Source organism: Pezoporus flaviventris, unplaced genomic scaffold, assembly GCF_033815535.1.
Source record: "Pezoporus flaviventris isolate CSIRO_AGI_PZ_B2104156 unplaced genomic scaffold, CSIRO_AGI_Pfla_v1 ptg000006l, whole genome shotgun sequence".
Lineage (NCBI taxonomy): Eukaryota > Metazoa > Chordata > Aves > Psittaciformes > Psittacidae > Pezoporus > Pezoporus flaviventris.
The window spans coordinates 599,014-625,860 of NW_026892554.1; the positions used below are offsets into that span (position 1 = coordinate 599,014).

Genomic DNA, 26,847 nt, shown 5'->3' on the forward strand with positions numbered 1-26,847 from the left:
GACACCCTGCTGCTCCCTCTTCTTTGCCAGCCCTCCTCCTCCTCCTCGTGTGGCTGCCGTGGAGGGAGCGGGTGAGTGGTGCTCCGGACTGTGTCCCGGGGTCTGCTTGGCACCGGGATGGTTGGGTGGGATCTGGTTGGACTTTGGTTTGCCCAAAGCAAGGAGCTTGGAGCGGTGCCCGTGTCCTGCTCTTGGTGCCGGGGTCGGTGCGGGGCAGGCGGTGGTGGCTGCGCCGTGGCTGTGTCCGGCCCCGCTGCAGGATGCGGCTGGCCACACGCGCTTCCTCTGTGGCCAGGGGACGTTCTTGTGCTGCCGGTAACGGCTCCGGCCCCGCTGCCCCTTCCCACATCCTGCCCCAGGTCTGCGGGAGGAGCAGGGGCCCTGCCGGGGCAGAGCGAGTCCCGTGCGGGTCCTGCCCGTGCCGGGGCTGCAGGCAGAGCCCACGGGGCCGTTGGTGCTTCACCGGGACCCATCTCCCCACCTGGAGGCTGCAGCCCTGACCCCAGTGGGAGCCTCGGGGCTGGCGCAGTGGCTGGGGGGGAGCCGGGACAGGAGCCCCGGTGACCTGGCAGAGCTGAAGGTGAGGCCTGGCTGCGGGCAGCAGCGTTCCTGCCCCGGGCAGGGCTGTGGGTGCCCGACACTGGCATGGACCCCGTGAGGGGCTGCGGAGAGGCCACCAGACCCCTCCTGCACCCCAGAGTGAGCTGGGGGACACGGACATGGAGGGCAGGGGCTGCCCGGGGGCTCCGTGCTCTCCTGGCTGAGCTGTCTCTGTTATCCAGAGATGGGGCTGGCTCCTGGGGCTGGCTCCTGGCTCCATCACCCATCCCAAGGCTGCACGCTGGCACCCATGGGTGCTGGGTTCTGCTGCACTCAGACAGGCTTTGCTTGCTGGAGTGTCCCCTGACACCAGCACCCCCTGGCAGCAGGGCAGAGGGGATGGAGCTGGCCCCGGCCCAGCAGGTAGCCCTGCAGTAGGTAAATGTTTGCTTTTGCCCTGCCAAGCACCATCTGAGCCCAGTGCTGGCCCTGTTCCCAGGCAGTGCTGGGTCACTGCACCCCACAGACCCACCTGCACCCCACGGAGCCCACAGGCTGCCCTCAAGGACTGGGACGTCCGTGATCCACTGCTGCCGGTAGGGCTGGGGCAGAGGGTGCTGGGCTGGGGGGGCTGAACAGGGGTCACCCCCAAGCAGGGACCCTTCCCGGTGTGCCTGGGTGCTGTGGGTGCTGCGAGGAGGGCGCACGGGCAGGCTTGGTTCCTGCTGGGTTGTGGTTTGTCCCTTCTCCTGCCGTTCCCCTGGGATGAGCATGGCCAAGGCTGGTGAGAGGATGTGAACCCCCAGCAGCACCCTGGGGGGCTCTGGCGTGTAGGGGACGAGCTGGGGGGGTTGTCCCCAGCAGCGGGGCACTGCGGTCCCAGGCTGCATGCGGCTGGAAGGGTGTTCCGGGATAACGCTTCCCGGATGGGGCTGGGGCACAGCCTGCATGGCCTGGGGGGCTCGGGCTGCTCCCCCTGCCCCACACAGCTGCCACGGGGGAGCGTGTGCCCCCATCCCGCACCCCAGCACCGCCACCGCGGGCTCCAGCCGTGCCCCTGCCGGGGCTCTGTGCCACGGGACCCCCGTGTCTCGGCGGGGCTGTGGCCGGTGGGATGCTGAGCGCAGCCCGTGGCACGTGCAGGCTGCGGGTGCCCGTGGCTGGTGGCAGCGGCACGTGTGGGCCTCGGGCTGGAGTTTGACCCCCGGCACGAGCTGCGGCCCTGGACTTTGAGAGGGCTGCGGGCAGGGGCAGTGCCACGGGGACCCCGCGGTGCGCTGAGCCCCGGCCGCGCTGTGACCGCCTGCCCCATCCCTCCTCTTGCAGGGCCAGGCGGGTCCCTGGGAGCCCCGGCCCGTGCCCGCTCCCGCGCTGCCCATCCCTGGTGGTGCAATCCCGAGGTGCCGGCGTTCCCCCCCGCCGCAGCGGTGCGGGCTGTTAGTGCTGCTGAGAGCCCGGGGAGTGCAGAGCTCATCCCCGGGGCTGCCACCACCCCGAGACTCACGGTCGTTTAATACTTCACTCATTAACTTGGGCTGATAAACCCGGTGGGAGCGAGAGGCTAAAAGCCGTGCCAGGCGAGCAGCACCTCCCTCGACAGTCGCTCCGCGGCCCCGCCATGGCGGCCGGCTTCTTCATCAGCAAGAGTGTGGCCGTCGTGGCCGTGGTGCTGGGTCTGGGCTCCGTGGCCACCATCATCGCGCTCTCGGTGGTGTACGCCCAGGAGAAGAACAAGGCGACGGATCTTGGCACCACCGAGCTCAGCACCGCCAGCCCCAGCACCACCAACACCGCTGCCACCACTGCCACCACTGCCTCCACCACCTCCACTGCCTCCACCACCTCCACTGCCTCCACCGTGCCCCCTGCCCACGATGCCTGGGACAAGTGGAGGCTGCCGACCACACTGATGCCGGAGTTCTACGAGGTGACCCTGCAGCCCTTCCTGACGCCCGATGCCAACAACATGTACATCTTCAAGGGCAACAGCAGCGTGGTCTTTGTCTGCGTGGAAGCCACCGACCTCATCCTCATCCACAGCAAAAACCTGAACTACACCCTGCAGGGCTCCTTCCACGCCTCGCTGCAGGCAGTGGATGGCTCCAGCGTGCCCCCCATCACCCGGACCTGGCTGCAGCCCACCACGCAGTACCTGGTGGTGCAGCTGGGCAGCCCGCTGCAGCAGGGCCAGCGCTACCGGCTCTTCAGCATCTTCACCGGGGAGCTGGCCGACGACCTGGCCGGGTTCTACCGCAGTGAATACGTGGATGAGTCAGGCACCAAGTAGGTGGAGGGCAGGGGATGGGACTGAGGGTGGCTGGGCACGGGGCGAGCGGAGGGAGCCGGGTGCTGACGGGGGTCTCTTGCAGCAGGGTGGTGGCCACCACGCAGATGCAGGCGGCTGATGCCCGCAAAGCTTTCCCCTGCTTCGACGAGCCGGCCATGAAAGCCAACTTCACGGTGACGCTGATCCACCCCTCCGACCACGAGGCCATCTCCAACATGCCCGTCAGGAGTGAGTGGGGTGGGAGGAGCTCCAGTGGGGGGCTCTGGGGGCCCGGCAGGGCTGTGGGGTGACCTCCCCCTTGCTCCCCATAGGCACCCATCAGCAGCAGATCGATGGGAATACCTGGAACATCACCAAGTTCGAGACCACCCCCAGGATGTCCACCTACCTCCTGGCCTTCATCGTCAGCCAGTTCACATACGTGCACAACATGTCGGAGAATGTGCTGGTAGGATGGGGGGGCACAGACCGACCCCCTGCCCACCCAGGGCTCTGAGCCTGAGCCCCACATCCCACCCCTTCAGATCCGCATCTGGGGCCGCCCCGCGGCCATCACCGAGGGCCAGGGCGAGTACGCACTGCAGGTCACTGGCCCCATCCTCAACTTCTTCGAGAGGCACTACAACACGGCATACCCGCTGCCCAAGTCCGGTGCGTGCCGCGGCACTGAGGGTTGGAGGCACCGGGGTTGGTGGCACCGGGGTTGGTGGCACTGGGGGTTGGTGGTACCAGCATTGGAGGTAGCCAGGTTGGTGGCACCGATGCACCAACAGGACCCCTGTGCCCCCAGACCAGGTCGGCCTCCCTGACTTCAATGCGGGCGCGATGGAGAACTGGGGGCTGGTGACGTACCGGGAGAACTCGCTGCTCTTCGACGACGCCTACTCCTCCATCGGCAACAAGGAGCGGGTGGTGACCGTCATTGCCCACGAGCTGGCGCACCAGGTACTCACCGTGCCCCCGCTGGCCCCCCTCTGTCCCCACACTGTCCCCGCGGTGTGACGGGTGCTGTGACCCCCCGCAGTGGTTCGGGAACCTGGTGACGCTGCGGTGGTGGAACGACCTGTGGCTGAATGAGGGCTTCGCCTCCTACGTGGAGTATCTGGGTGCTGACTCAGCAGAACCCTCCTGGAACATTGTGAGTGTCAGGGCATCGGGCAGCAGGGTGCCGGCAGGGTGCAGGCAGGGTGAGGGCAGTGCTGAGGCGGGTGCTGTCACTCACCCCCACAGAAAGACCTGATGGTGCTGAACGAGGTGTACACGGTGATGGCGACAGACTCCCTGACCACGTCCCACCCGCTCTCCTTCCGCGAGGACGAGATCAACACCCCGGCCGAGATCAGCGAGGTCTTCGACTCCATCGCCTACAGCAAGGTGGGTGCAGAGGGGTCCCCGGGGGGGGGGGGGGGGCTGCAGGTGTCCCCTGCCCTGGGTGTCCCCTGCCCTGGGTGTCTCCTGCACTGGGTGTCCCGTGCACTGGGTGTCCCCTGCACCCGGTGTCCCGTGCATCGGGTCTCTGAGTCGCTGTGCCCGCAGGGAGCGTCGGTGCTGCGGATGCTCTCGGACTTCCTCACCGAGGACGTGTTCAAGGAGGGGCTGCAGGTGAGGCTCTGCCGGAGCTGGGGGGGTCCCATGGCAGGGGCCTGCCTGGGTGCTCTGCAGGTGTCTCTTGCTCCGGTCCTGCTGCTGCTCACACTGGTTCTCTCCCGCAGTCCTACCTGCACACCTTCGCCTACGGGAACACGGTCTACACGGACCTCTGGGTCCATTTGGAAGAGGTAGGAGGGGGCTGGTGGCTCCCAGCTGCCTCCCACGGCTCGGCCCCATCCCTGCTGCTGCCCTGGCTCGGGGGTCCTGGCCACGGGGTGCAGCGCCCAACCCGCACCCTGTCACTGGTGACCCGTGGTGCTGCCCTGCCGCAGGCTGTCCAGAGGAGCGGCCTCCAGCTGCCCGGCACCATCAGCGACATCATGGACCGCTGGACACTGCAGATGGGCTTTCCCTTGGTCACCGTCAACACCCTGGACGGCTCCGTCAGGCAGAACCACTTCCTGCTGGACCGTGACTCCGTGGTGGAGAGACCCTCTGTCTTCAAGTGAGCTGGCTGGGGGCCGCGGCAGGCGGTGCTGGGGAGGCCGGGGGTGAGGGACGGTCCCACTGCCTGCCTGTCCCATCACAGCTACACCTGGATCGTGCCCATCACCTGGATGACGCTGCAGACCACTGGGCAGAGGCAGTGGCTGACCAGCGTGTCAGGTACAGCGCATCCTGCCCGGTGGGGAGAGGTGGTCCCGCTGCAGGTCAGGGTCCCGGGGGGCACGGTACCAGTGTGGGGAGGTCTGAGCCTTCTCTCCACCTCCCAGAAACCAAACCCGAGTTCCAGGTGAGCAGCTCCAGCTGGCTCCTGCTGAACCTGAACGTCAGCGGGTACTTCCGCGTCAACTACAACCAGGAGAACTGGGACCAGCTCCTCAACCAGCTTTCCACCAACCACGAGGTACATGGGGCTGGCCGGGGCCAGGGAGTGCCCGCCACCCCATGCGCCCCACTCAGCGCTGATGCTGACTTTGCCCTCTCTTCCAGGCCATCCCTGTGATCAACCGTGCCCAGATCATCGATGATGCCTTTAACCTGGCCAGGTGAGCGGTGCCGGCTGCTGCGGTGCCGGCAGCACCAGGGGAGCACCCGGTGGGTGCTGATGCTGCCCTCTCCCCACGCAGGGCGCACTACGTTGATGTGACCTTGGCCTTGAACACCACCCGGTTCCTGAGCCGCGAGACCCAGTACATGCCCTGGCAGGCGGCGCTCAACAACCTCGCCTACTTCAAGCTGATGTTTGACCGCAGCGAGGTCTTTGGGGTGATGACGGTGAGCAGAGCCCTGTGCCGGGCCTGGGTCTGCCCCAGAACAGAGGGTCTGGTGCTGACCATCCTCCTGCCCCCCCAGAAATACATACAGCAGCAGGTGACGCCCCTCTTCAACCACTACAAGAGCATCACCAGTAACTGGACCACCATCCCCAATGGCCTGATGGACCAGTGAGTGCCACAGCCCCAGGGTCTCCCCCGCCACACCGGGATGGTCACCAGGGCAGGGCATGGTCCTGGTTGTTCCCTGGCTGCCGTGTGCTGGTCCCCAGCCCTGCATGGTCCCTCTGTCCCCAGGTACAGCGAGATCAATGCCATCAGCACAGCCTGCTCCTACGGCATTGCCGAGTGCCAGGACCTGGCCACAGACTACTTCCAACAGTGGCAGCAGAACGTCTCCAGGAACCCGTGAGCGCCCTGTGCCCGGTGCTGCGGCCACACTGGGTGCAGGGCTCCTGGCTGACGGCTCCTCTGTCCCGCAGGATCCCCCCGAACCTTCGCTCCTCCATTTACTGCAGCATCGTGGCCATGGGCGGGGAGGCGGCCTGGGACTTCATCTGGGACAGGTTCAAAGAGGCGCCGGTGGTGTCCGAGGCTGACAAGCTCCGCACGGCCCTCACCTGCAGCCCCCTTCCCTGGATCCTCAACCGGTGGGTGCAGGGTCCCGGTGGGAGCCGCGGCTCGGCCCCTGCAGCCCCTCACCGGCGCTCTGCCCCCCCCAGGTACCTGCAGTACACCCTTGACCCCAGCAAGATCCGGAAGCAGGACGCCACCTCCACCATCAACAGCATCGCCAGCAACGTGGTGGGGCAGCCCCTGGCCTGGGACTTCATCCGCGGCAACTGGAGAAAGATCTTCACCCAGTGAGCTCTGCGGGGGGCGGTCAGGGCAGGCAGCACCCCCCGGCTGCCTGGGACCCTCGGGGGTGGCACCAGCCCCTGTCCCCAGTCCCGCTCTGCCCAGAGCCCCCGGCTCAGCGCCGCTCTGCTCTCCAGGTACGGAGGCGGCTCCTTCTCCTTCTCCCGGCTGATTTCATCGGTGACCCAGCGGTTTTCCACGGAGTTTGAGCTGCAGCAGGTGAGGCTGAACCCTGGCAGGGTCCATGGGGCCAGGAACAAGGGACCCCAGTCCTGCTCTGTGCTGCTGGCACCATCCAACCTGCCCTTGGCAAGGGACTCCTGCCCCTGCCTCTGCCCCTTGGTCCCCAGGCTCTGGCCAGCTTCTGTCCCTGTCTGGGGCGCAGTGGGGGCAGTCGGGTGCCCCCCGCCTGCTCCAACTTCTCTTCCCCTGGCAGCTGGAGCAGTTCAAGGCAGACAACCAGGACATCGGCTTCGGGTCAGGGACACGAGCGCTGGAGCAGGCGCTGGAGAGGACCCGCACCAACATTAACTGGGTCAATGAGAACCAGCAGAAGGTGCTGGCCTGGTTCCAGGGCGAGACTGGCTCCAGCTCCCCAGCTAACCAAATAACCAGCTAACCAGTGAATGTGCTCACCTCCCAGAGCCCACCGCCCCACAGCCTCGCCCCCTCCACATCTCTCTTCACTCCATCCCCTCGATCTCCCATCCTGAAACGCTCCATCCTGGGGACACCCCAGGGACACCCCAGGGTCGCTGCTCCTGAGGGGCTGTGCCTGACGCCTGTATGATGGGCAGCAGAGGGGGTAATGGGAGGCTTTGGGCCTGGGGGGGGCCTGCAGCCATTGCTGCCCAGTGAGGCACTGGGTTCTGCGGGCTCAGGCAGGGCCTGGGATGTAAATAAAGGGTTCACACCATCACCCTGCTCTGGGTGCTGCCGGGGGGGGGGGGGGGCAGGAAGTGCCTGGGACCGTGGGGTGGGGACCGTTAGGAGCCTGGTGCTAAGTGGCTCTGGGGGCTTTGGTGACGCCAGGCCCCAGCCCCTCTGTCTGACGGCTGCGTGTGAGCTCTCCTGCTGGGCCCCTGCCCTGCTTGGGCGCTGCTGTGAGCACCCCCTGCACTGTGTGACACCCCGGCAGCCTCTGCAGGATAGGGCAGGAGGCACCGGTGTGGGCATGGGGTGCAAAAGGGTGCTGCAGCCGCACGCCATGGGACATCCGGGTCCCCAAGGGATGGAGCTGGATGGTCCCAGCAGCCCCAGTGCCAAACCCTTGCAGGGAAGGGGCAGAAGCTGCCTTTCCAGGTATTGGGGGGGGCTGGAGGAGCCCCCCAGGTGGTGGGTCTCTCCATCACCCTTAGGGACAGCTCTGGGCTGCGGGTGCCCCTGGCTTGGAGGCAGTGCCTGGCTCTGTGTGCTTATGGGGGTACCAGCCCATGGGGTGCCTTGGTTCCGGAGGCACTGGAGCTGGGGCGCAGCGATCGGGGTCCCGCAGTAATGACCCGAGTTGCAGCAGTGCACAGCAGCTTTATTGAGGAGCCCGGCCCCGGTGTCCATCCAGCACGGCCACAACCCTGTCCCCTGTGCAGCCTCTGTGGCCATGCAGGATCAGCTCCAGCCCCCCCAGTGCCGTGCTGGGGGGCAGCCAGGCAGGACTGAGGCCGTGTGGGGCACTGCAGCGAGGATTCTGTCCGGAGCTGATGGGATGCAGAGCTGTGTGGGAAGAGCTGTGTGAGGTGAGAGGCTGCAGGAAGGCACCGTGGCCCTGTCCAGCACCCCGAGTCCCTGCCCAGCTCCCTGTGTCCCTCACCTCTGGCCCCACATCCTGTGCCCCATCCCGCACACTCATTCTCTGGCTCAGCACACGTCGTGCTGTGCCACAAGCCCAGGCAAACACCCTGGCCATGCCGTGGGGGGGATTTATAGATGAAGCCCGTCCCGCACCCCATAAAGAGTATCCACACCCCTGCCCACCCATCCTTGGGCTCTCTCCCAGCCCCGGGGCGGGCGGGAGGAGGGAATGGGGATGAGGCTGTGAGTACCTGGAGGTGTGCGGGCAACTGGGAGCCAGGCGCTGGGGTCGCAGGGGGACCTGTGTCCGTCAGTCCTGCCGTGGGAGGCTGAGGAGGGGCTGCAGGCTCCAAGCAGCAGGAGGAAGCTGGAGCTGTGCCCGTGGCCGGGGTGCGCCTCTGGAGGGGCTGCAGGGAGGTCACTGCTCCGAGGCTGCACAGCGGGGACGACCAGGACCTTGAGGTGGAGCCAGGGCTCCCGTGCAGCTCCGGGGGGGTCCTCACCGAAGGGATGTAGGGGGGCGAGCCCCAGGCTCCCGGCCCCAGGTCTGGAACCCCAAGCACCTCCGGGGGGGGCCCTGCTGCAGCGCCACAGGGAGGCGACGACCCCCAGGCCCCCGGCCCCACGCCGGCAGCCCCGAGCAGCCCCGGCGGGGGCCCGGCCACGGGAGGTGACCCCCAGCCCGCAGCGCCGGGGGGCGAAGCATCGCGCGGGGCCGGTGCGGGCGGGAGCGGGCGGGGGTCCGGGCTCCGGCAGCACCCCAGGCCCTGGGGGCAGAGCGGGCAGTGCCGGGGCGCCGTCCCCCGCCGCCGGGCCAGCGCCTCCTCGCTGAGCCCCAGCAGCGCCGAGAGGTGCGCGATGTAGCGGGCGGCCAGGCGCAGGGTCTCGATCTTGGTGAGGCTCTGCCCGGCGGGCGCCAGCGCGGGCGGCAGGTAGTGCCGCAGCCGCAGCAGGGCCTGCGCCAGCCGCCGCATCCGCAGCTTCTCCCGCTCGCTGGCGCTCTGCCGCGGGCCCCGCTCCCCGCACCGCCACGGCTCGGCCCCGGGCCCCGGCCGCCGGCCCCGCGGGGGGCAGCGGGACGTGCCGTGGGGAGCGGCGGGAGTTGGGGGGGTGGCATCGTCGAGGCCCCGCAGAGGGGCACCGTGTCCCGGGAGCTGGAAGCCGCAGGGCAGGAGCGGGGCTGGGGGTCCGGCCATGGCTCCGCTGCCCGGGACTAGGGGTGCCCCGGCTTTATGCGACGTGATGTCTTTGTGGCCGCCCGGAGGTGTCAAAACCTACAGAGCCGGGTTGGGGCCGGCCGGGAGCCTGGGAATGCCGGACCCATTTGCAGAGGTGTCAGTTCTGACTCCTCCGACCCTTAATTGGCGCTGCCCGGCGCTGGGAAGTGTGCAGGAACCAATTCACACGGCCATGAGAGATCCTAACGCGTCCACCAGCCCTGCCAAGCCCTCATCGCCTTGCACGGAAGCCCTGCCAGTGGGACTTGACCTTCCAGTGCTGGCACCCTAACACCCAGCGGTGTCCCCACACCTCCCCAGGGCCAGGAGCCCTTGCTGTGCCCACAGCTCAAACCAAGTGCCCTGAGGGGCAGGGATGTGCTGGGCACCAGTGGTAGGATGAGAATGGAATCACAGAATCCCAGACTGGTTTGGGTTGAAGGGACCTTAAAGCCCATCAAGGTCCAACCTCTGCCACGGGCAGGGACCCCTTCCACTGGAGCAGCTTGCTCCAAGCCCCTGTGTCCAACCTGGCCTTGAGCACTGCCAGGGATGGGGCAGCCACAGCTTCTCTGGGCACCCTGTGCCAGCGCCTCAGCACCCTCCCAGGGAAGAGCTTCTGCCTAAGAGCTCATCTCAGTCTCCCCTTGGGCAGGTTAAAGCCATTCCCCTTGGCCTGTCCCTACATCCCTTGTCCCAAGCCCCTCTCCAGGTTTCCTGCAGCCCCTTTAGGCACTGGAGCTTCTATTCTCCAGTCGAACACCCCTGGCTCTCAGCCTGGCTCCAGAACACAGCTGCTCCAGTCCTCGGAGCATCTCCATGGCCTCCTCTGGACATATTCCTTTCCCAGGAGACATCCCTGTGCTGGCTGCACTGATTTCGTCTTCCTGACCCACTGTATGAAACCCAGGCTGTGGACTGGGTTCCCAGTGGGCAGCCCCATGGGGATGTTGAGCTCTTTGGGATGCTTGTTTCCTGGGATGCTTTTATATCCCTCACCCCTGGGCCTGGCACTATCCTTGCCAGCGGTCCCCATCCTAGCTGGGGGTACAGGAGTGCACAGCCAGGGCTGGGAGCCATGCAGACAGAGGTGCTGGAGCAGGGACAGTGAGTCCCAGGAGGATATCAAGGTGTTCTGGGGAGGCTCCCTGGTGGGATTCCTTATTGGAGGACTGGCTGCTCCTGGGGCACAGGAGGGCTTTGGCCAGCAGCATCATGAGAAGCCATGGGGCTAAGCTCCATTCCTGTGCCCTCACCACCACCCTAAGGTCCTAAACGTGCCAGAGGGATGTGGGGGGATCCATCTCCCCTGAAGGGTGGGGGGCTGCTGGCTGTCCCTCGCGGGGCTCTGACCCCACATCAGCGCTGTCACGGCCCAGCCGTGCTCCAGCACTTGTCTAAACAGAGGGAGGTGGGAAGCGGCCGCAGCGGGGCCGCAGAACTCATTACCCGGGAGCTCATCAGCTAATGAGACCCAGGAGGGGGCCCGGGAATGGGCGGGGGAGCGGAGGTGGGGCAGCGCCTAGGGGCACAGGGGAAGGGGCCGTGCCCTGGGCTGTGCTGTTGCGTGCTGAGCACCCCGCAGAGCGCCCTGGACCCCCACTGCAGCCCCCAGGGATGGAGACGGGCTCTGGGACAGCATCAGGCGTGTGCACCCAGAGACGTGCTGGGGGTCCGGATAGGTGCCAGCACCCTCGGGCCTTGGATGGGGCATGGCGCTTCCTCCAGCAGCACCGGGCCGAGTGCCATGGCACGCGTGGTGGCATGAGGGGACCACAGCAGGTCAGTGTCCCGTCCCCACTGCCCATGCACCGCTGGACCCCTGGAGCTCTGGACACCCGCGCAGCGGGGCCGGGGGCCGGGGCTGCCCAGGCTGAGCCGTGTGCGGGTTCCAGTGTGGCAGGAGCGCTCAGGCAGCAGTGAACGATAAGCAGGGCTTTTGTCACCTCCATCTCACGGCATTGCCAGGGAAAACTGAACAAGTTTCATGTGACCGCTAGGAAAAACGAGCCCGTGAGCAACGAGGCGCTGATCAGCCGCTGTGTCACCAGCAGTTCCCCGGGGAGGGGCTGCCCTGTCACCCCACTGCTGGCTCCGTGCCCCGTTCCCAGCTCTGCGCCTGGTGCCTGATTTTATACAGGGGCGCTTGCACCTCCGGTTGCGGGGAGTGCCGAACCCCGCCGTACCCCGGGCTGTGCTGCGGGGTCCCCATGCTGGGGTTCCCGTGCTGGGCTCCACGTGCCGGTGCCGCCCCCGCCCGCTCCCTGATGGATTTTCCTTCCCGCGCGGGGCCGGTTTCCCTGGAAACGTTCGCACCCGCCGGCACCGACACCTGCGGGGCCTGGGAACGCGGCGGGGGGGCCCCTCACACACCCCCCCCGTGGGGTCACCGCGCCCGGGGCCGCCCCTCGCAGCGCTCCGGCACCGGCACCGGGCTGCAGCCGCTCTCCCGATGGGTGACTACGAAGCGCAGCTAGTGGGGACCTGGAGGGGGCGGCCCCGGGTGCGGTGTCCCCGGGAGCCACCCTGTGTGGTGGTGGACGTGGGCCCCCCGAGCTGGCACTTCTGCAGCTTGCACCCGAGTGCAGACCCTATAGGACACCCCACTGCAGCCCCCACCGCTCACCCCACTGCCGCCCCCACCGCTCACCCCACTGCCCAGGGCCCAAGCCCATCCTCGGAACAAGAGGCAGGGTGATGGTTGGCGGGGAGGGGGTAGGCAGCCAGAGCAGCCCCACAGCTCTGGGGTGAGATTTGTCACCCCCGTGTTCAGAGCCCTCGCCCCCCACCCCGGCCTTTGAAGTGCTGCTGGTGGCGGCCACGAAGGTGCCACTTCACACCTCGGACTCGCATAAAGGCGAGGCCGGCCGGGAGACGCCGGCACACGGCCCCGCAGCAGCAGCCATGGCAGCCCCCGGCCTCCCGCTGCCCCCCACATCCCTGCTGCAGCACTGGGGCTGCCGCGGGCCCCCGGACCCCGAGGGCTACAGCAGCAGCTCGCCCGCAGCCTCGCCCGACTCCTGCGGCCTCTCATCGCCCGCCGCTGCCCGGGGACCCCGGAGCGGGCCCGCTGCCCCCCGCGGCCCCAGGGGCAGGAAGGGAGCGCGGGGAGCGGGGGGCCCGCGGCAGAGCGCCAGCGAGCGGGAGAAGCTGCGGATGCGGCGGCTGGCGCAGGCCCTGCTGCGGCTGCGGCACTACCTGCCGCCCGCGCTGGCGCCCGCCGGGCAGAGCCTCACCAAGATCGAGACCCTGCGCCTGGCCGCCCGCTACATCGCGCACCTCTCGGCGCTGCTGGGGCTCAGCGAGGAGGCGCTGGCCCGGCGGCGGGGGACGGCGCCCCGGCACTGCCCGCTCTGCCCCCAGGGCCTGGGGTGCTGCCGGAGCCCGGACCCCCGCCCGCTCCCGCCCGCACCGGCCCCGCGCGATGCTTCGCCCCCCGGCGCTGCGGGCTGGGGGTCACCTCCCGTGGCCGGGCCCCCGCCGGGGCTGCTCGGGGCTGCCGGCGTGGGGCCGGGGGCCTGGGGGTCGTCGCCTCCCTGTGGCGCTGCAGCAGGGCCCCCCCCGGAGGTGCTTGGGGTTCCAGACCTGGGGCCGGGAGCCTGGGGCTCGCCCCCCTACATCCCTTCGGTGAGGACCCCCCCGGAGCTGTACGGGAGCGCCGTCACCTCCGACACGTGTTCGTGGCCATCCCCCCTTCATGGGGCAGGAGCTCCTCCTGACCTCCCCGGAGACCCCCTCCTGGATGCGGGGCTGATGCTGCCAGAGTTTGTGGATGCAGGGACTGTCACCCAGGTACGTGGCTGGGGTGAGCCCATGGGCACAGGTTACTCCCTTGTGCACTCAGAGCTTGGGGCACTGTGAGGACCAGATCTGGGGTGACAACAGCCTTGTCTGGGGTTAGGAAGGGGAAGGTGTCCCTGCCCTCCCTGTAGCGGGTGCATGCGGGTCCCTGACCCTCCCCAGTGCCACCCTCCCTCGTGTTCAGCTGGTCCCATTGTGGATGGGCTCTATCAACCGCCCCAAGCTCCTGTCCTGGCTGGTCCCCCTCTGACCCATGCTGCTCCCCAGGACCTGTCTGCAGACCTGCTCTCCCTTTTGGAAGCCCTGCTCCCGTCACAGCGCCAGGACTGACCCAGTCAAACCCCAGCTGCCCGGTGCCATGTGGCCCCATGATGCACTACATGGATGAAACAGCTCGTGGGACCGTGTCTCCTCTTGGACAGTGGGGGGGTGGTGGGAAGGAGCTGCCTCTCATGTGGGCCTGGAGCTGTGCTGGACACTCTGGGGTGCTGCGACTGTACATAAATAAACCCTCGCACCCCTCCATGTGTCACCGTGTGGTGTTCCCACCGCAGGAGCCAGGTACAGGATGGGATGCTCCATTCCCGGGTCACTGCATTGGCTCTGGGGTCAGGTTTGGGTACAGGAGAGGATGCCCAAGCTGGTGAACTCAGGCTCTGCAGACAGGCCGGGCACAGGCATCTCACCGGGCTCTGGTGTGGGTACAAGCATTGCCTGGCTGGGCTGCAGAGGTTGGGGACTGCTGCTCGGGCAGGCTGGACCACATCTGGGAAAGGCATTGTGGGGAGGCTGAGGAGGAATGGGGGTCACCAACACCCTCGGGTCCAGCTCTGCGGCTCGGTGTGAGATGAGCATTGCCCGCCCCCCGTGCTGGTGCGAGCCCCACAGCACAAAGTGAAATGTGGGTGTTGAGGATCCAGCAACAGGCTGGGGCGTGGGGCTGACCCCCCCCCCCCCCCCAACGGGGCTGGAGACCCCGCAGACAGAGTGGAGGGCGGGAGGGCGGGGGGGGGGGGGGGGAGTTACAGGGGAACCTCCTCCACGGGGGTCCCCCATTAATGGGACTGTGCTGGGGCTGGCAGCCGGGTGCGAACGCGCCGGGGCTCTGGGGCGGGGGCCTGCGGGGCTAATGAGCGGCGCTTATCTGTGAAATGACTCGCTAATTACGTTAATTCCCTCTGCCGAGGCGGGCGAAGCCTTTGAGATGCAAAACAGTCCCCGTCTGCGGATGTCCCCAGCCAGGGCTCAAGGGAGCTGGGGCGCTCCGGCTGTGGGGACATCCCTGCTGCCCTGAGCACCTACCCTGCTCCTGGGGGCTGACCGGGGCAGGCAGCTGCACAAGGTGCTCAGCAGGGGCCATGCTCCATTAGGGTGGGATCAGGGATGAGCCGGTGGAGCGGGAGCGGGTATGGAGGGGCTCGGACTGCAGGCAGAGCTGTCCGTGCACATGCACATCCATATCCATGTTCTGCATCTGTGAGTGTATCAACAGAACGGTGAACCTGGGTCTGTGTGTGTGTGTGTGTGCGTGTGTACACGAGCTCTGTGCACACTCAGGTGTCCCTGTGCACGGGGGGTGGTGCAGGGTGCTGGACTGAGCTGTTCCCAGCTGGGCTACGTCAAGGAGGAACCTGAGCTACCAGCCAAGGGCACCCAGAGCTGCCTGCCAAGTGTCTCCTGGCAGCGGGTGCAGAGGTGCTGCGGGTGCCGGAGCCAGCAGAACCTTCCCCACTCATTCACCAGGCACAGTGCGGGTGTGGACGAGCAGTGACCCTGCCATGGCTGGACAGGACACCCTGGCTGGAGGTGAGGTGGTGGTGCTGGTGGGGAGCGGGTGCTGGTTCCCTTGGGAACTCTGGAATTGCGCGCCAGTGTCTCCATCCCCATGCAGGACCACAAGGGATGCTCCAGGCTGCGGGATGATGGGCAGCACTTGGGGTCAGCCAAGACTGTTTCACTCTGCCCTCTTTGGTGCCAAGGACCCCTGTGGCAATGTGAGGGGCTCGGGGGGAGCAGCGGGGATGGAGGGAGCAGCTGAAGGGGGAGGCAGTGAGCTGGGGGGAGCTGAGGTGCAGACACCGTGGTGTGGGGCAGGGAGCAGGGCTCCAAGGGACCCATCCCCCCGGAGCCCGCATCCCAGGCTGCCTGTTGCCGCAGGAGGCGGCCGTCTGGACGCAGACCCCATGGGGAACGCCAGCGTGGAGCCCCCCAGCAACGTGGGCGCCCTGCATCAGGGCTGCGCCTGGACCCTCCCGGCGGAGGGGGCTGAGGAGGCGCTGCGGGTGCCCACGTTCTCACCCGCTGCCCAGGCGCGTGTGGCCATCACCTTTGCCCTGTTCGCCCTCTCCGCCGGCTGCAACCTGGCGGTGCTGCGTGCGGCGGGGGCCCGGCGCGGGGCCCGGCGCTCCCACGTCCGCCTGCTGCTGCAGCACCTCGCTGCTGCCGACCTGCTGCTCACCGTGGCCGTGATGCCGCTGGACGCCATCTGGAACATCACGCTGCAGTGGCGGGCGGGCGACCTGGCCTGCCGCCTCCTCATGTACCTCCGCCTGCTGGCCATGTACGCCTCTGCCTTCGTCACCGTCGTCATCAGCCTGGACCGGCAGGCGGCCATCCTGCGCCCGCTGGCCATCGCCCGTGCCCGGAGGAGGAACCGCATCATGCTGCAGGTCGCCTGGCTCCTCAGCGCGGTGCTCTCAGCACCACAGGTACCAGCGCAGGGCTCCGCTCCGGCTCATGCCCCATGGAAGGCTCCCACCCTTCCAGGGTGTCAGGCTGGGTTAATCCCAGGGCCGGTGCTGCCGTGAGCCCTGCAGGACAGGGATGGAGAGGGCTTGGAGGAGAGGCAGCCGAGTGCCCTCCTCTGTGTGCCACGATTCCCTGGGAGTGGGGAGCCCGTCTGGTGCATGCGTGACTCCGGGTCCCACTCCGATGACCAGGGCCTGACCCTGTGGCTCCAATAGTCCCTGGCTTGGATACTGGTGTTCTACCTTAGGGAGGCCTGGAGCCCCTGGAGAGGGGGCCGCCATCCCACCTCTGCTTTGCCTCCAGCTCTTCCTCTTCCGCACGGTCACAATCACCATCCAGCCCCTGCACAACTTCACGCAGTGCACCACGCTCGGCAGCTTTGCCCAGCCCTGGCATGAGACCTTCTACAACATGCTGGGCTTCACCTGCCTCTTCCTGCTCCCACTGCTCATCATGGTCTGCTGCTACACCCGCATCCTCCTGGAGATCTCCCGGCGCATGGGCTCCAGCCTCTGTGAGTGCCCGAGATGCCATGACCCCGTGCCAGGGGGTTCTGCAGGGACACTGGGATGGGGAGAGCAGGAGGGAGCCCTGGCTGGAGCTGTGTGGGCACCCCGCAGCCCTCCCTTAGGGAATGGGGTCCCCATTCCAGACAGGTTGCTCAGTGTCCCCCACTGAGGCCATGGTCTCCCTCAGTCTCCTCCCAGGATGCATCGCTGCGGTGCTCCAGGAACAACATCCCCAGAGCACGGCTGCGTATGCTGAAGATGAGCCTGGTCATCGTCTCCTCCTTCATCCTCTGCTGGACTCCCTACTACCTGCTGGGGCTGTGGTACTGGTTCTGCCCCCGGGCCATGGAGAAGAGGGTCTCGCCCGCCCTCGCCCACATCCTCTTCATCTTTGGCCTCTTCAACGCGTGTCTGGACCCCATCACCTACGGACTCTTCACTATCCCCTTCCGGAGGGGCTGGGGCTGCCCCTTTGGGCACAGACCCAAGCCCCAGCCGCCCTCCCTGGCCACCGGCTCCTTCCACTGCTCGGCCTCGTCCCTTCCGCAGCAGCGGGAGCTGCTCGCAGGCACCAGCTCCTGACACAGCAGCTCCCTGTGAGGGAGCACGGTCCTGCGCCACGGGGATGCCCCGGGGTGCTCAGCTTGGGGGACAGCAGCAGTAGGACAGGTCTGCCAGGGTTTGGGGAGTCACTGCCGCTGCCTGCACCCCAAAGTGCCTCTGCCGGTGGTGGGGCTGCTGCGGGTGCCTCCAGCCCCTTTTTCTGCCTGCCAAGCTCTGTGTGGCAATAAAGCACCCCATGGCCACTTCCTGCCCTGCCTGCGTCCCTGGTCGAGTTGGGCTGGGGTCCGCAGAGCCCCGGCTCACCGTCGCTGGCAAGGTGGCTGGTCTGGAGCTGGTCCTGGCTGCTCCATCCCTGCCATGGGGTGGTCCCAGTGCAGGGCAGACCCCAGGGTGCGCAGGGGGGTGTCCAGGGCTGGTGCCTTGTCTCCGCAGCGGCTCCTGGTCCCAGTGGGGCCCATGGCTGCGGCCCCGCTCCGCACGGGAGCTCCCGGCTCCCGCTGAAGGTCACTGCGAGGCCCCGGCTGCTCCCGGCTGCGCGGCAGCTGCCCAAGGCCGGCGCTGCCGCAGGAGCCCTGGGGAGCGCGAGCGGCAGCTTCACTGCAGCCAGGCCTGAGGCAAGCGGCCGACTCCAGGCAGCGTCTCTGGGGCTGCCCCTTTGCTGCAGTGGGTGCTGGGCTCCCTCAGCACCTCCATCCCTGCTGCAGGCGGGACCCGGAGCTGTGCGTCCCGGGAGCGGTGCCCAGCGCAGCCGCGGTCGCAGGGTTTATTGGGAAGTAGCAAAGCAAAGAACCAGTGGTGCTGCTCCTGGGGGTCTCTGCCTTGAGGGGCTCCAGCGAATGGGGCTGCGGTCCCAGGGGCACAGGGGATCCTTGCTGTGGCTGGGCAGGGATAGGGCTTCCTTGGGATGGATGAGGCAGAGCTGTGCCCACTGCTGCTGGGATGTGCAGGGGGGACAAGCCCCAGGTGTGGATGATGGTAAGTATGAAACAGTCTGCAATACTTAAAGGGGTGACAGTTAACTTGGAGAGGGGCTTTGCACAAGGGCCTGTAGGGACAGGCCAAGGGGAACGGCTTTAACCTGCCCGAGGGGAGACTGAGATGAGCTCTTAGGCAGAAGCTCTTCCCTGGGAGGGTGCTGAGGCGCTGGCACAGGGTGCCCAGAGAAGCTGTGGCTGCCCCATCCCTGGCAGTGCTCAAGGCCAGGTTGGACACAGGGGCTTGGAGCAAGCTGCTCCAGTGGAACGGGTCCCTGCCCGTGGTAGGGTTTGGAAGTGGATGAACTTTAAGGGCCCTTCAACCCAAACCATTCCATGATTCTGTGATCTTGCATAGGGCACATCACTTGCTCCTGTGGCAGAGAAAGGCCTGAGAAATACTGTGAGGATAGGGACTTGCAAACCAATGGGAACCACAGGACCCATCAAGTGACGGGAATCACCAAGCAATGAGTTCCAGCTGAAACCTCGGCTGTTTATGAGTCAGCAGCTCCTGGGTTACTGCTGAGGCTCTTTCCCCAATGTTCTGACAGTGTACCAGTTGTTGGACAAGGGTCTGGAGGGTTGATGCTGCTCCAGGACACCCACCTGCTCCCCCAGGGAAGCTGGAGAGCAGACACAGACCGGCCGGAAGAAGGGACAGAGCCGCAGGCAGGGCAATGCAGTGGGAGGTGATGCTGCGAAGGCCTGCCAGGGGATGCCTATACTTGGGTGACTGTTTCCCACCCAACTCAGCAGCATCACGGCATCCCCTGCTCCCTGCAGCGCCCTCCCCGCAGCAGCACCTTGCAGAGCACGAGGTGACCCAGGAGAACGCTGCTGCCCGCTCCCCGCGCAGCTCAGCATGGCGTGGCTGAGGCTCTAGGTGCTGGTGCTGCCGCTGCCGGGGCGCTTCTCAGTGAAGAAGCTTTTGAGCAGCAGCACTTGCCCAATGCTGACCACAAAGAGGATGAGGGTTTCCCCGACCGACCAGTACGAGACCCGGCCGTTGAGGTCCTCGGCTCTGCTCCGGTCCTGTGCTTCCCGCAAGCGGTAATGGGTCTGGGAGTCGATCACCGTGTTCAGCGCCTCGTGGATGGTGACGCAGGCAGACTCCATCTGGGGAGACAAGCACATTCCAGCGCTCCTGCTGCGGCACGGTGCTGAGGACAGTGCTGGGACACCCAGGGCATGGCAGCAGTGCCCTGAGCTGCTGGGTCTCTGCCAGCTGAGCTCTGCCCAAAGGGGCAACGCTGGAGACCTCCCAGTGAAGGGAACCCACTGCAGGCACCACAGCACAACTGAGAGGCATTGGGGCTGGTCCAGCCCTGTTGTGCTTCCCATGTGTGGGATGGGAGCCGGGTGCTCCAGTTGGAGCAGGTTCAGGCCTGGAGCAGCCCCCCCATCCCTCCCTGGGAGCAGGATGTGGCCCGCATGGCATGGGGTGAGTGGCTGGCGGTTGGCACTTCTGCATTCGGCAGAGGGGAAGGGGCACGAGCCCCAGGCACTGTCCCGTGGGGCCGTTTGGCCACAAGCGGGAGCTGCGGTAGGACCTTCCCCCCATGGCAGCCCCATGTCACTGTGCAGGGACCTACCTGTGTCAGCGCGGTGACGCGGTTGCTCATGTCGGGCAGGATCGGGGGCTCGTCGCCCACCTGGAAGTCGAAGTAGACGGTTTTGTGGGAGAAGGTGGAGAATTCGTTGCTGAAGCAGAAGGTGTAGACGCCCTGGACTTCAGTACGGTGCGGGAAGCTGTCGTACTGCTTCTTGGTCTCCTTGTAGATCGTCCTGCCATTGGGGTCCTCCACATAGCAGTCCACATCGTAGTGTCCGCCGGTGATCACCTGCGCAAGGAGATGCAGCAGCACATGCCAAAATCTGAGGTGAGAGCACGTGCTTTTGCCCATACCTCACATGGCCAGCCTAGACTGAGGGAGCAGTGGGGAAGTTGCACCCTGCAGGGCACACAGCTCAAGTGGGGCGTCACAGCTCAGGGTGGGATGCTCGGGTCCAGGCCTGGGTCAGGGGCTCCTGTGGTCACATCCCAGTGCTTGCTCCAAGACAGGCACCACTGGACGTGAGAACAGGGCTGGGAATTGGTCGTGGTGCAGTGCAGGGGGAGACGGGAACTGCATGGGAAAGGTGAAGGTGCAGCCCTGCCAGGGGCTCTGTGGGACGTGGGAAGGAGCACAGAGCTGCGGGTATGTGAAGAGGGTGACGGGCACAAGCAGGGGGCGATGGTATGGGCAGGGCAGGGACATGGGGCTTGGGGGCTGGACAGAGGGCAGTGGGCACAAGAAGGGGCAGGGGCGCGGGCAGGGGCGCAGGCAGGGCAGTACCTGGTAGTCCAGCGTGAACTTGAGGCCGCGCTCCAGCTCCTGGTGGAAGCACTGCCGGTCGCTGTCGGGCAGCTCGAACGTCAGCTCGGTGCCGCCGGCCCGCAGCGCGCCCAGCACCGACACCAGCATCAGCAGCGGCAGCGCCCGCATCCCGGCCCGCATCCCGCCGCTCCCGCCCCGCCTGACGTGGCGCGCACCCGGCACCGCCACCGGCCGCGCTTCCGCTGGGGGCGGCTCCGGCGCCACCTCCCCGCCCCCGGGGCCGGGCAGGCGCAGCGGAGGGGCCGGCGGGGCGGGACCCAGAGCGGCACCGCGCCAGCATCCCCGGGAGCCGGCCCGTCCTGAGCGCCACGGAACGAGCGTGTGGGAGCGCTGCCCCTGTCTGTTCCCATGGGAGAGAGAGCTCGGGGAGAGCCCGCGGGTGACGAGAAGAGAAGGCTCCTGAAGGGGAGAGCTGAGAGCAGCTCCAGGGCCTGAAGGGGCTGCAGGAAACCTGGAGAGGGGCTTGGGACAAGGGATGTAGGGACAGGCCAAGGGGAATGGCTTTAACCTGCCCGAGGGGAGACTGAGCTGAGCTCTTAGGCAGAAGCTCTTCCCTGGGAGGGTGCTGAGGCGCTGGCACAGGGTGCCCAGAGAAGCTGTGGCTGCCCCATCCCTGGCAGTGCTCAAGGGCAGGTTGGACACAGGGGCTTGGAGCAAGCTGCTCCAGTGGAAGGGGTCCCTGCCCGTGGCAGGGGTTGGAGCTGGAGGGGCTTTGAGGTCCCTTCAACCCAAACCAATCTGTGGTTCTATGACCCAGTTTCTGCAGACATCCCATCTCCAACCGCTGCCCAAAGGCATCAAACATTTTTTTTAAGAAAAAGAAGACAAACACAAAATATCAGGGTATTTAGTAACGAATGGAGGAGGTGAACAACAGGATTTCAAATTCACACTCTGAAAGACAAATGTCACTTACAGCGCAAACATGCCTGAAATTCAATCTGAGACATTTGACCTAAGTAGAAACTTTAAGGCTGTAAAAATATAACACACCCCCCCCCCCTCCTTTGCTCTAAGCCACACATGTAAACCTCAAACGGTCCTAGAGAACATCCCTGGGCTGTTACAGCCAAAGCCCGGCTCTGCCTTGTGCAAGGCTCTGCAGCAGCCTGTTGAGCACTGGCTCCTGCCCTGGGCAGGGCACCGGGTCCTCGCCAGCCGTGTGGGTGGATGGATGGATGGATGGATGGATGGATGGATGGATGGATGGACGGACAGCTGGAGCACGTGTGGGTGAGGCAAGAGCCAAACGTGCAGCAGTGGGTGTCAAAGCCCTGCTGCCTGTGCAGTGGTGCCAGGACATGTTAGCCCTCACTAGGGTACAGACCCCAGTACTCACCGGGCAGTGGTGCAGGGCCCTGGGCTGGCTCCCTCCATGCCACCGGCTCCTTGTGGTCGGTTCAGCGGAGGCTGGTGGCAGCTACGGCACATCCAGCCCATGGTCCTGTGGTGTGGGGGACAAGCAGAGCTCCCCACAGAGCCCGGCTGAGAATGGGGCCCTGCAGTGCCCGATTGCACTGCCCTGATGGTGCAGAGCTGCCTGGGCTGCCGGTGCAGGATGCCACATGTCCCACAGCAGGGTGCCACATGTCCTTGTCTGCAGGGCAGGGCCATGGGGTCCCCAGCCCTGGGAGGGAGCCGCAGTTGTACCCCCATCTCCAGCTATGTGGGTGTGTTTGCTGGCTTGGGCTCATGCTGCCTGGTGGTGGGCCTGTGCAGAGATGCTGCAGACCCCAGCATTGGGCAGAACCTCCCCACGCAAAAAGGAGCACTCCCAGTCCTGGAATTCAGTGCAGTGGGAAATGCCCCTGAACCTTGGTCACTGCAGAGATGGAGATAAACCCGCTCCAAGCCAGTCACCAGCCTGCAGCAACAATGGGTGAGCTCAGCTTCTGGAGTTCCAGTGCCTGGAGGTGTCTGAGGTCAAGAGCTGTCTCCCTCTCCAGCACGGCTAGGTACCAATACATTCAATTGCTAGGAATGGGTGCTCTTCCGAGCACCTGCAGCATTAAGCTCTTCCCCCTGGCAGGCACTTCACACACACATCACCCCACAGCTCGCTCGTGTGTGGCTCCACACAGGTTTCTATGTCTGAACGAGCTGGGTGGAAGAAAAACAGGTTATAAATAATGAGGAGTAAGCGACCTGCAGGCAGGAGCCAGTGTGTGAAGCCGAACGATCTCAGATGGTCTGGGACTGATCTCTCAGGTCATCACTCCTGGGGAAAGGTCCAGAAGAGACTGGAATACGAGAGGCTCCAGCTGCCTGGGCCGGATACCCAGGCTCCCCGCACAGCCCCAGCAAGTGGGAGCAGGAGCCTCCCGGTTGAGCCCCTGGGCACAGGTCTGGTCCCTGTGGTCACCAGCGCTTCCCTGGAGCTGGGTGACGCGGGAACCATCACGTTTCTGCGGAGACAGCACTGGTTTGGTGAGCTCTGCGGGAAGCAAATGCTGATGTGGCTACTGGGCCACGACTTCCTCGAAATCAGAGAGCTGCCGCATCTGCTCCGCCTGCATGGAATGTCTCCGGAGCAGCTTCCTTCTGGCTCGCAAGTCTCCCCACCTGGGTGAGCTGGGAGTGAAGGACACCAGAGCCTTCAGGCCAGCAGCCAGCGGGGAGGGGGCTTTGCTGCTGGAGCCGATGTCGGGGATGGGGGGGTTGGGGTTCACGTTCAGGGGGGGCAGGTATCCGGGCCTGCTGTGCGCGATGTGGTCCAGCAGCAGGGTGCCGGAGCCTCTCCTCTCCAGCAAGCCGGGCGGCCGGCGCCGCATGGGCCGGGGAGAGGTGCCAGCGCTGCCGTCCAGGGCGTCCCGGGAGCCGTCCAGCGAGGCCGCGTGGGGCCCACTGAGCCTCCTGCGCTCCAATGGCCCCTTCCCATCGGCCGGGCCGGGGATGCCGCAGAGCTGGGGTTCGTCGTCGTGGTGCTCGGCGCTGAGCCGCCGCCAGCGCAGCGCCGCGGCCGGGCCCTCCGGCTCCTCGGGCACCGTGCTCCTGCGGGGCAGGCGCTGCATCGCGGCCGGGCTCTTCTCGAACGCTGCCTTCCTCAGCGGCGCCCTCGGAGCCGGGTCGTCCACCGGCGGCAGGAGGGACGGGTCCTTGCTCCTGCTGCCGCCGCGGGCGGGAGGAGCCTTTTTGGAGAGCGAGAGGTCGCTGATGCCCGTGATCACCTCCTCATCCGCACCCACCCGTGAGTCATCGTGGTGTGTGGAGGCTGCCAGCACCGAGGGTGCCACAAGGCCCCACGGCTCCGAGCGCAGCCGCTTGAGCCGGGGCAGCCGGGCTCTGTGGGCTGCCCCTGTGTGCTGCCCTGGGGAGGGCGGCTCGTTGGCACAGGGGCTGTCCCCAGGGTGCGATGGGAAGATGCTGCTCTCCTCCTCAGCAGGGCAAGGTGCTGAGATGGGAGCTTTCGGGTGGGTGCTGGGGGGTGCTGTGCGTGCCTCGGGGAGGCTCCTCTCCTTGAAGTCCAGCAAGGGTGGCATGTTCAGGTATTGCTTGGCTGTCTTGGTGCCAGAGGCAGATTTGTCCATGGTGATGATGATCACCTCCTTCCCTTTGGCTTTGCAGGCATTCAGGAGGTGCTGCAGCACATCCTTGTCGTTGGCATTGATGGCGTGGACCAGTGCTGATGCTCCCGAGTGGTCCTCCAGGCTGGGGTCTGCGCCGTTCTCCAGCAGCAGGGACACCACTTCCCCACCGGCACCGCGGATGCAGGCGTGCATCAGGGCTGTTTTCCCGGACTTGTCCTGGATGTTGGGGTCAGCTCTGTTGTCCAGCAGGTACTTCACCATCCTGGGCTTGCTAATGCTCTGCTGGTCAACGTGCCTGGTGATGCAGGCCACCATCAGGGCCGTCTCCCCTCTCTCATTGCTCTCGTTGATGTAAGCCCCCCCTTCCAGCAGCAGCCGGGTGAGGCGGAGCCGCCCAAGCCACACTGCCTTCAGGAGGGGGTTCCCCCCCGTCTCCAGCTCTGTCACCTCATCCATGACACCGGCCTTTTTTTACTGGTGGGCAATGGGAGCGTCAGCCGGTAGCTGCAGAGGGACCATAAGGAGAGGTGAGGTTTGGTGTCCAGCTCCCCCCCTGCCCTGCCCTGCTGGGGTGCCCTGTGCCCGGCTGACCATGTCCAGCCCACACTGTGGAACCCCAAAGCCCCCCACCGCACACAGTGGGTCTAGTGGAAGGTGTCCCTGCCACAGGCAGGGGGTTGGAACTGGAGGAGGTTTAAGGTCCTTCCAATGCAAACCATTGTGTGATTCTATGACTTGGCTGCCAGGGTCCCGGTTGACCTTAATTGCTCTTAATTGCTCCTAATTGCCCTGAGGAGCTCAGCTGAGATCCCCACCCACCTCCCTGCCCCCTCCCCCGGCTCCTGGGCTGGGGCTCTATTTAAATGCAGGGCTAGTCCATACCAGTCTTGGTGTGATCTATGAAGGTGCAGGAGCCTTCATCCACTCTCTTGCACCAGCTCCTGCACTGGATTTCCCTCGATTACCCAGGATCTGACCACCCCTTACCCTGATGGCTGCTGTTGATGGGACCAGACATGGACTCATCCGTGTCGCATCCCAGCCTGTGCTGTGGTGGTCCTCGGCTTATGACTTGTCTCCTCAGAGAGCAGCTCTGCTCTGGCAGCTTCCTACCAGGACACCCTGGTTCATCTCGCCTTGCTCCTCTCCAGCTATGTTGCCCCAGTGGCCATGCTGGCATCTGCCTGGATGCACCCGATTTCCCCAAGTGCTAGAGCAATCTGTGCAGTCCTGACCCCAAGGTGGTTTCCACTAGGTCCTCTATGTCCTTTGGATGGTAGCGCAGAGCCCGCCGGAAACAGTGTGAACATCTACAGCTTCTTGTGCTGAAGCCACCACCTCTACTTCCTCGCTGCTGAAGCTGTGGTCACACTGTCTGTAACCCGTTGCTGCTCGACGCTGGTGTGAGCTGCTGCTGGAGGAGCAGCTTCCACTCCCGGCAGCTCCGCAGCAGCCTGGCTCCGGAGCATCAACAGGCGCTTCCCTGGCACCGGCTGTGGGGAATTCGGGCAGGTAAGGACGCAGCCATGGCGTACGACCCGAGCACCCCATGGTCCTGCTGCCTGTGTCCTCAGGAGCAAACCTATCCCTGGCAGCTGCGAGGCTCCAGGCAGAGGCAGCGGCTCGGAGTGGTGCCGGAGGGACCAGCAGAGCCCAGCTCCAGACATCCCGGAGGCAGACACGGCCCCGTCGGCTGCCTCAGTTCCACCCCTCGGGTCTTGCCCAGCGCTTCCCTGGAGCATCCCCCCGGAGCCCCCGGCGTGGGGCACGGGCTGCGCTGCGCTCCCCCCCTCCCGTGCCCGGAGACCCGCGGCTCCCGCAGCGCTGGGACCGGCCGTAAGTGCTCGCACCGGGACTTCCCTCGGGGAGGGGCCGCGGTTGCTCCCCTGCGCTCTTACCTCCCGTCCCCGCCGCACCGGGGTGCTGCAGGGGCCGCGGACCAGGAAGAAAGCAGCGATACCGGCGGGCGCACCCCGCCCCGCAGGGGCCGTCCAGGGTCCCGCCGCCTCGGTGCCGGTCGTGGAGAGGATAGAGGCGGTGCCGCCCGCCGCGCCCTGCCGTTACCTGCTGCTCGGTGCCGGTGCCCGTGCGGGGTTACCCCGCCGCTCTCCCCGGTGCCCCCGCCCGCATCGCCCCCCGTGTACGCTCCGGGTGCTGCGTCACCCGCCGCTCCTGCCCGCGGGGATGGGGGGGCGGCGCCTCCGCCCCCGGTGGGTGCGGGGAGAGGCGGGGGGGTGTCCGTGCGCGCACGTGTCCGCGCCCACCCGTGCGAGGGTGCCCGTGTTCGAGGGGTGCGTGCACACGTCGGGGTTGTCCGTGTGTCCCTGCACGAGTACTTGTGGGTGCCCATGTACAGGGGGTGCCCATGTCCCTGGGGGGGTGTCCGTGTGTCCCTGCACGAGTACTTGTGATTGCCCATGTACAGGGGGTGCCCATGTCCCTGGGGGGGTGTCCGTGTGTCCCTGCACGAGTACTTGTGATTGCCCATGTACAGGGGGTGCCCATGTCCCTGGGGGGGTGTCCGTGTGTCCCTGCACGAGTACTTGTGGGTGCCCATGTACAAGGGGTGCCCATGTCCCTGGGGGGATGTCCGTGTGTCCCTGCACGAGTACTTGTGGGTGCCCATGTACAAGGGGTGCCCATGTCCCTGGGGGGGGTGTCCGTATGTCCTTGCACGCGTGTGCCCATGTGCAGGACGTGTCTGTGCAGGGGTATGTATGTCCCTGTGTGTGTGCCTGTGTCCGTGTGCCCTGCAGTATGAGTATCTGCATGTGCAGGAGGTATCA

The 26,847-nt window shown here is 66.2% G+C and overlaps 7 protein-coding genes across 9 annotated transcripts in view; 3 read left to right on the plus strand and 4 right to left on the minus strand.

The window, feature by feature from the left end:
- Positions 1–26,847, minus strand: part of TTLL13 (tubulin tyrosine ligase like 13) — a 144,862-nt gene that overhangs the window by 65,008 nt on the left and 53,007 nt on the right. The gene's annotated exons all lie outside the window — the stretch shown is intronic.
- On the plus strand, positions 348–7,471 carry ANPEP (alanyl aminopeptidase, membrane). The gene is made up of 22 exons (XM_061446466.1): positions 348–580; positions 1,067–1,136; positions 1,867–2,823; positions 2,910–3,055; positions 3,139–3,275; positions 3,352–3,478; positions 3,618–3,772; positions 3,852–3,965; positions 4,058–4,201; positions 4,364–4,429; positions 4,540–4,605; positions 4,750–4,922; positions 5,007–5,083; positions 5,191–5,324; positions 5,411–5,466; positions 5,548–5,695; positions 5,774–5,865; positions 5,992–6,102; positions 6,177–6,344; positions 6,417–6,557; positions 6,690–6,771; positions 6,989–7,471. Exons 3-22 carry the CDS (start codon positions 2,159–2,161, stop codon positions 7,169–7,171), a joined length of 2,985 nt encoding a protein of 994 aa, XP_061302450.1. The 5' UTR covers positions 348–580; positions 1,067–1,136; positions 1,867–2,158; the 3' UTR covers positions 7,172–7,471.
- On the minus strand, positions 8,072–9,551 carry LOC133265654 (mesoderm posterior protein 2-like). The gene is made up of 2 exons (XM_061446391.1): positions 8,592–9,551; positions 8,072–8,262 (listed from the first exon to the last, which is right to left on the minus strand). Exons 1-2 carry the CDS (start codon positions 9,534–9,536, stop codon positions 8,158–8,160), a joined length of 1,050 nt encoding a protein of 349 aa, XP_061302375.1. The 5' UTR covers positions 9,537–9,551; the 3' UTR covers positions 8,072–8,157.
- Positions 12,345–14,195, plus strand: LOC133265656 (mesoderm posterior protein 1-like). The gene is made up of 2 exons (XM_061446392.1): positions 12,345–13,349; positions 13,626–14,195. Exons 1-2 carry the CDS (start codon positions 12,462–12,464, stop codon positions 13,686–13,688), a joined length of 951 nt encoding a protein of 316 aa, XP_061302376.1. The 5' UTR covers positions 12,345–12,461; the 3' UTR covers positions 13,689–14,195.
- Positions 14,880–17,421, plus strand: LOC133265728 (gonadotropin-releasing hormone receptor-like). Of its 2 annotated transcripts, none has more exons than XM_061446467.1 (4): positions 14,880–15,164; positions 15,516–16,066; positions 16,410–16,620; positions 16,803–17,421. In XM_061446467.1, exons 1-4 carry the CDS (start codon positions 15,137–15,139, stop codon positions 17,195–17,197), a joined length of 1,185 nt encoding a protein of 394 aa, XP_061302451.1. In that variant the 5' UTR covers positions 14,880–15,136; the 3' UTR covers positions 17,198–17,421. The 2 variants fall into 2 exon arrangements, with proteins under 2 accessions (XP_061302451.1, XP_061302452.1); XM_061446468.1 differs by having other exon boundaries at positions 16,467–16,620.
- Positions 18,684–20,709, minus strand: TMED3 (transmembrane p24 trafficking protein 3). The gene is made up of 3 exons (XM_061446469.1): positions 20,493–20,709; positions 19,749–19,997; positions 18,684–19,272 (listed from the first exon to the last, which is right to left on the minus strand). Exons 1-3 carry the CDS (start codon positions 20,652–20,654, stop codon positions 19,036–19,038), a joined length of 648 nt encoding a protein of 215 aa, XP_061302453.1. The 5' UTR covers positions 20,655–20,709; the 3' UTR covers positions 18,684–19,035.
- On the minus strand, positions 22,328–24,593 carry ANKRD34C (ankyrin repeat domain 34C). Its single transcript, XM_061446483.1, has one exon. The coding sequence runs from the start codon at positions 24,515–24,517 to the stop codon at positions 22,994–22,996; it is 1,524 nt and encodes a 507-aa protein (XP_061302467.1). The 5' UTR covers positions 24,518–24,593; the 3' UTR covers positions 22,328–22,993.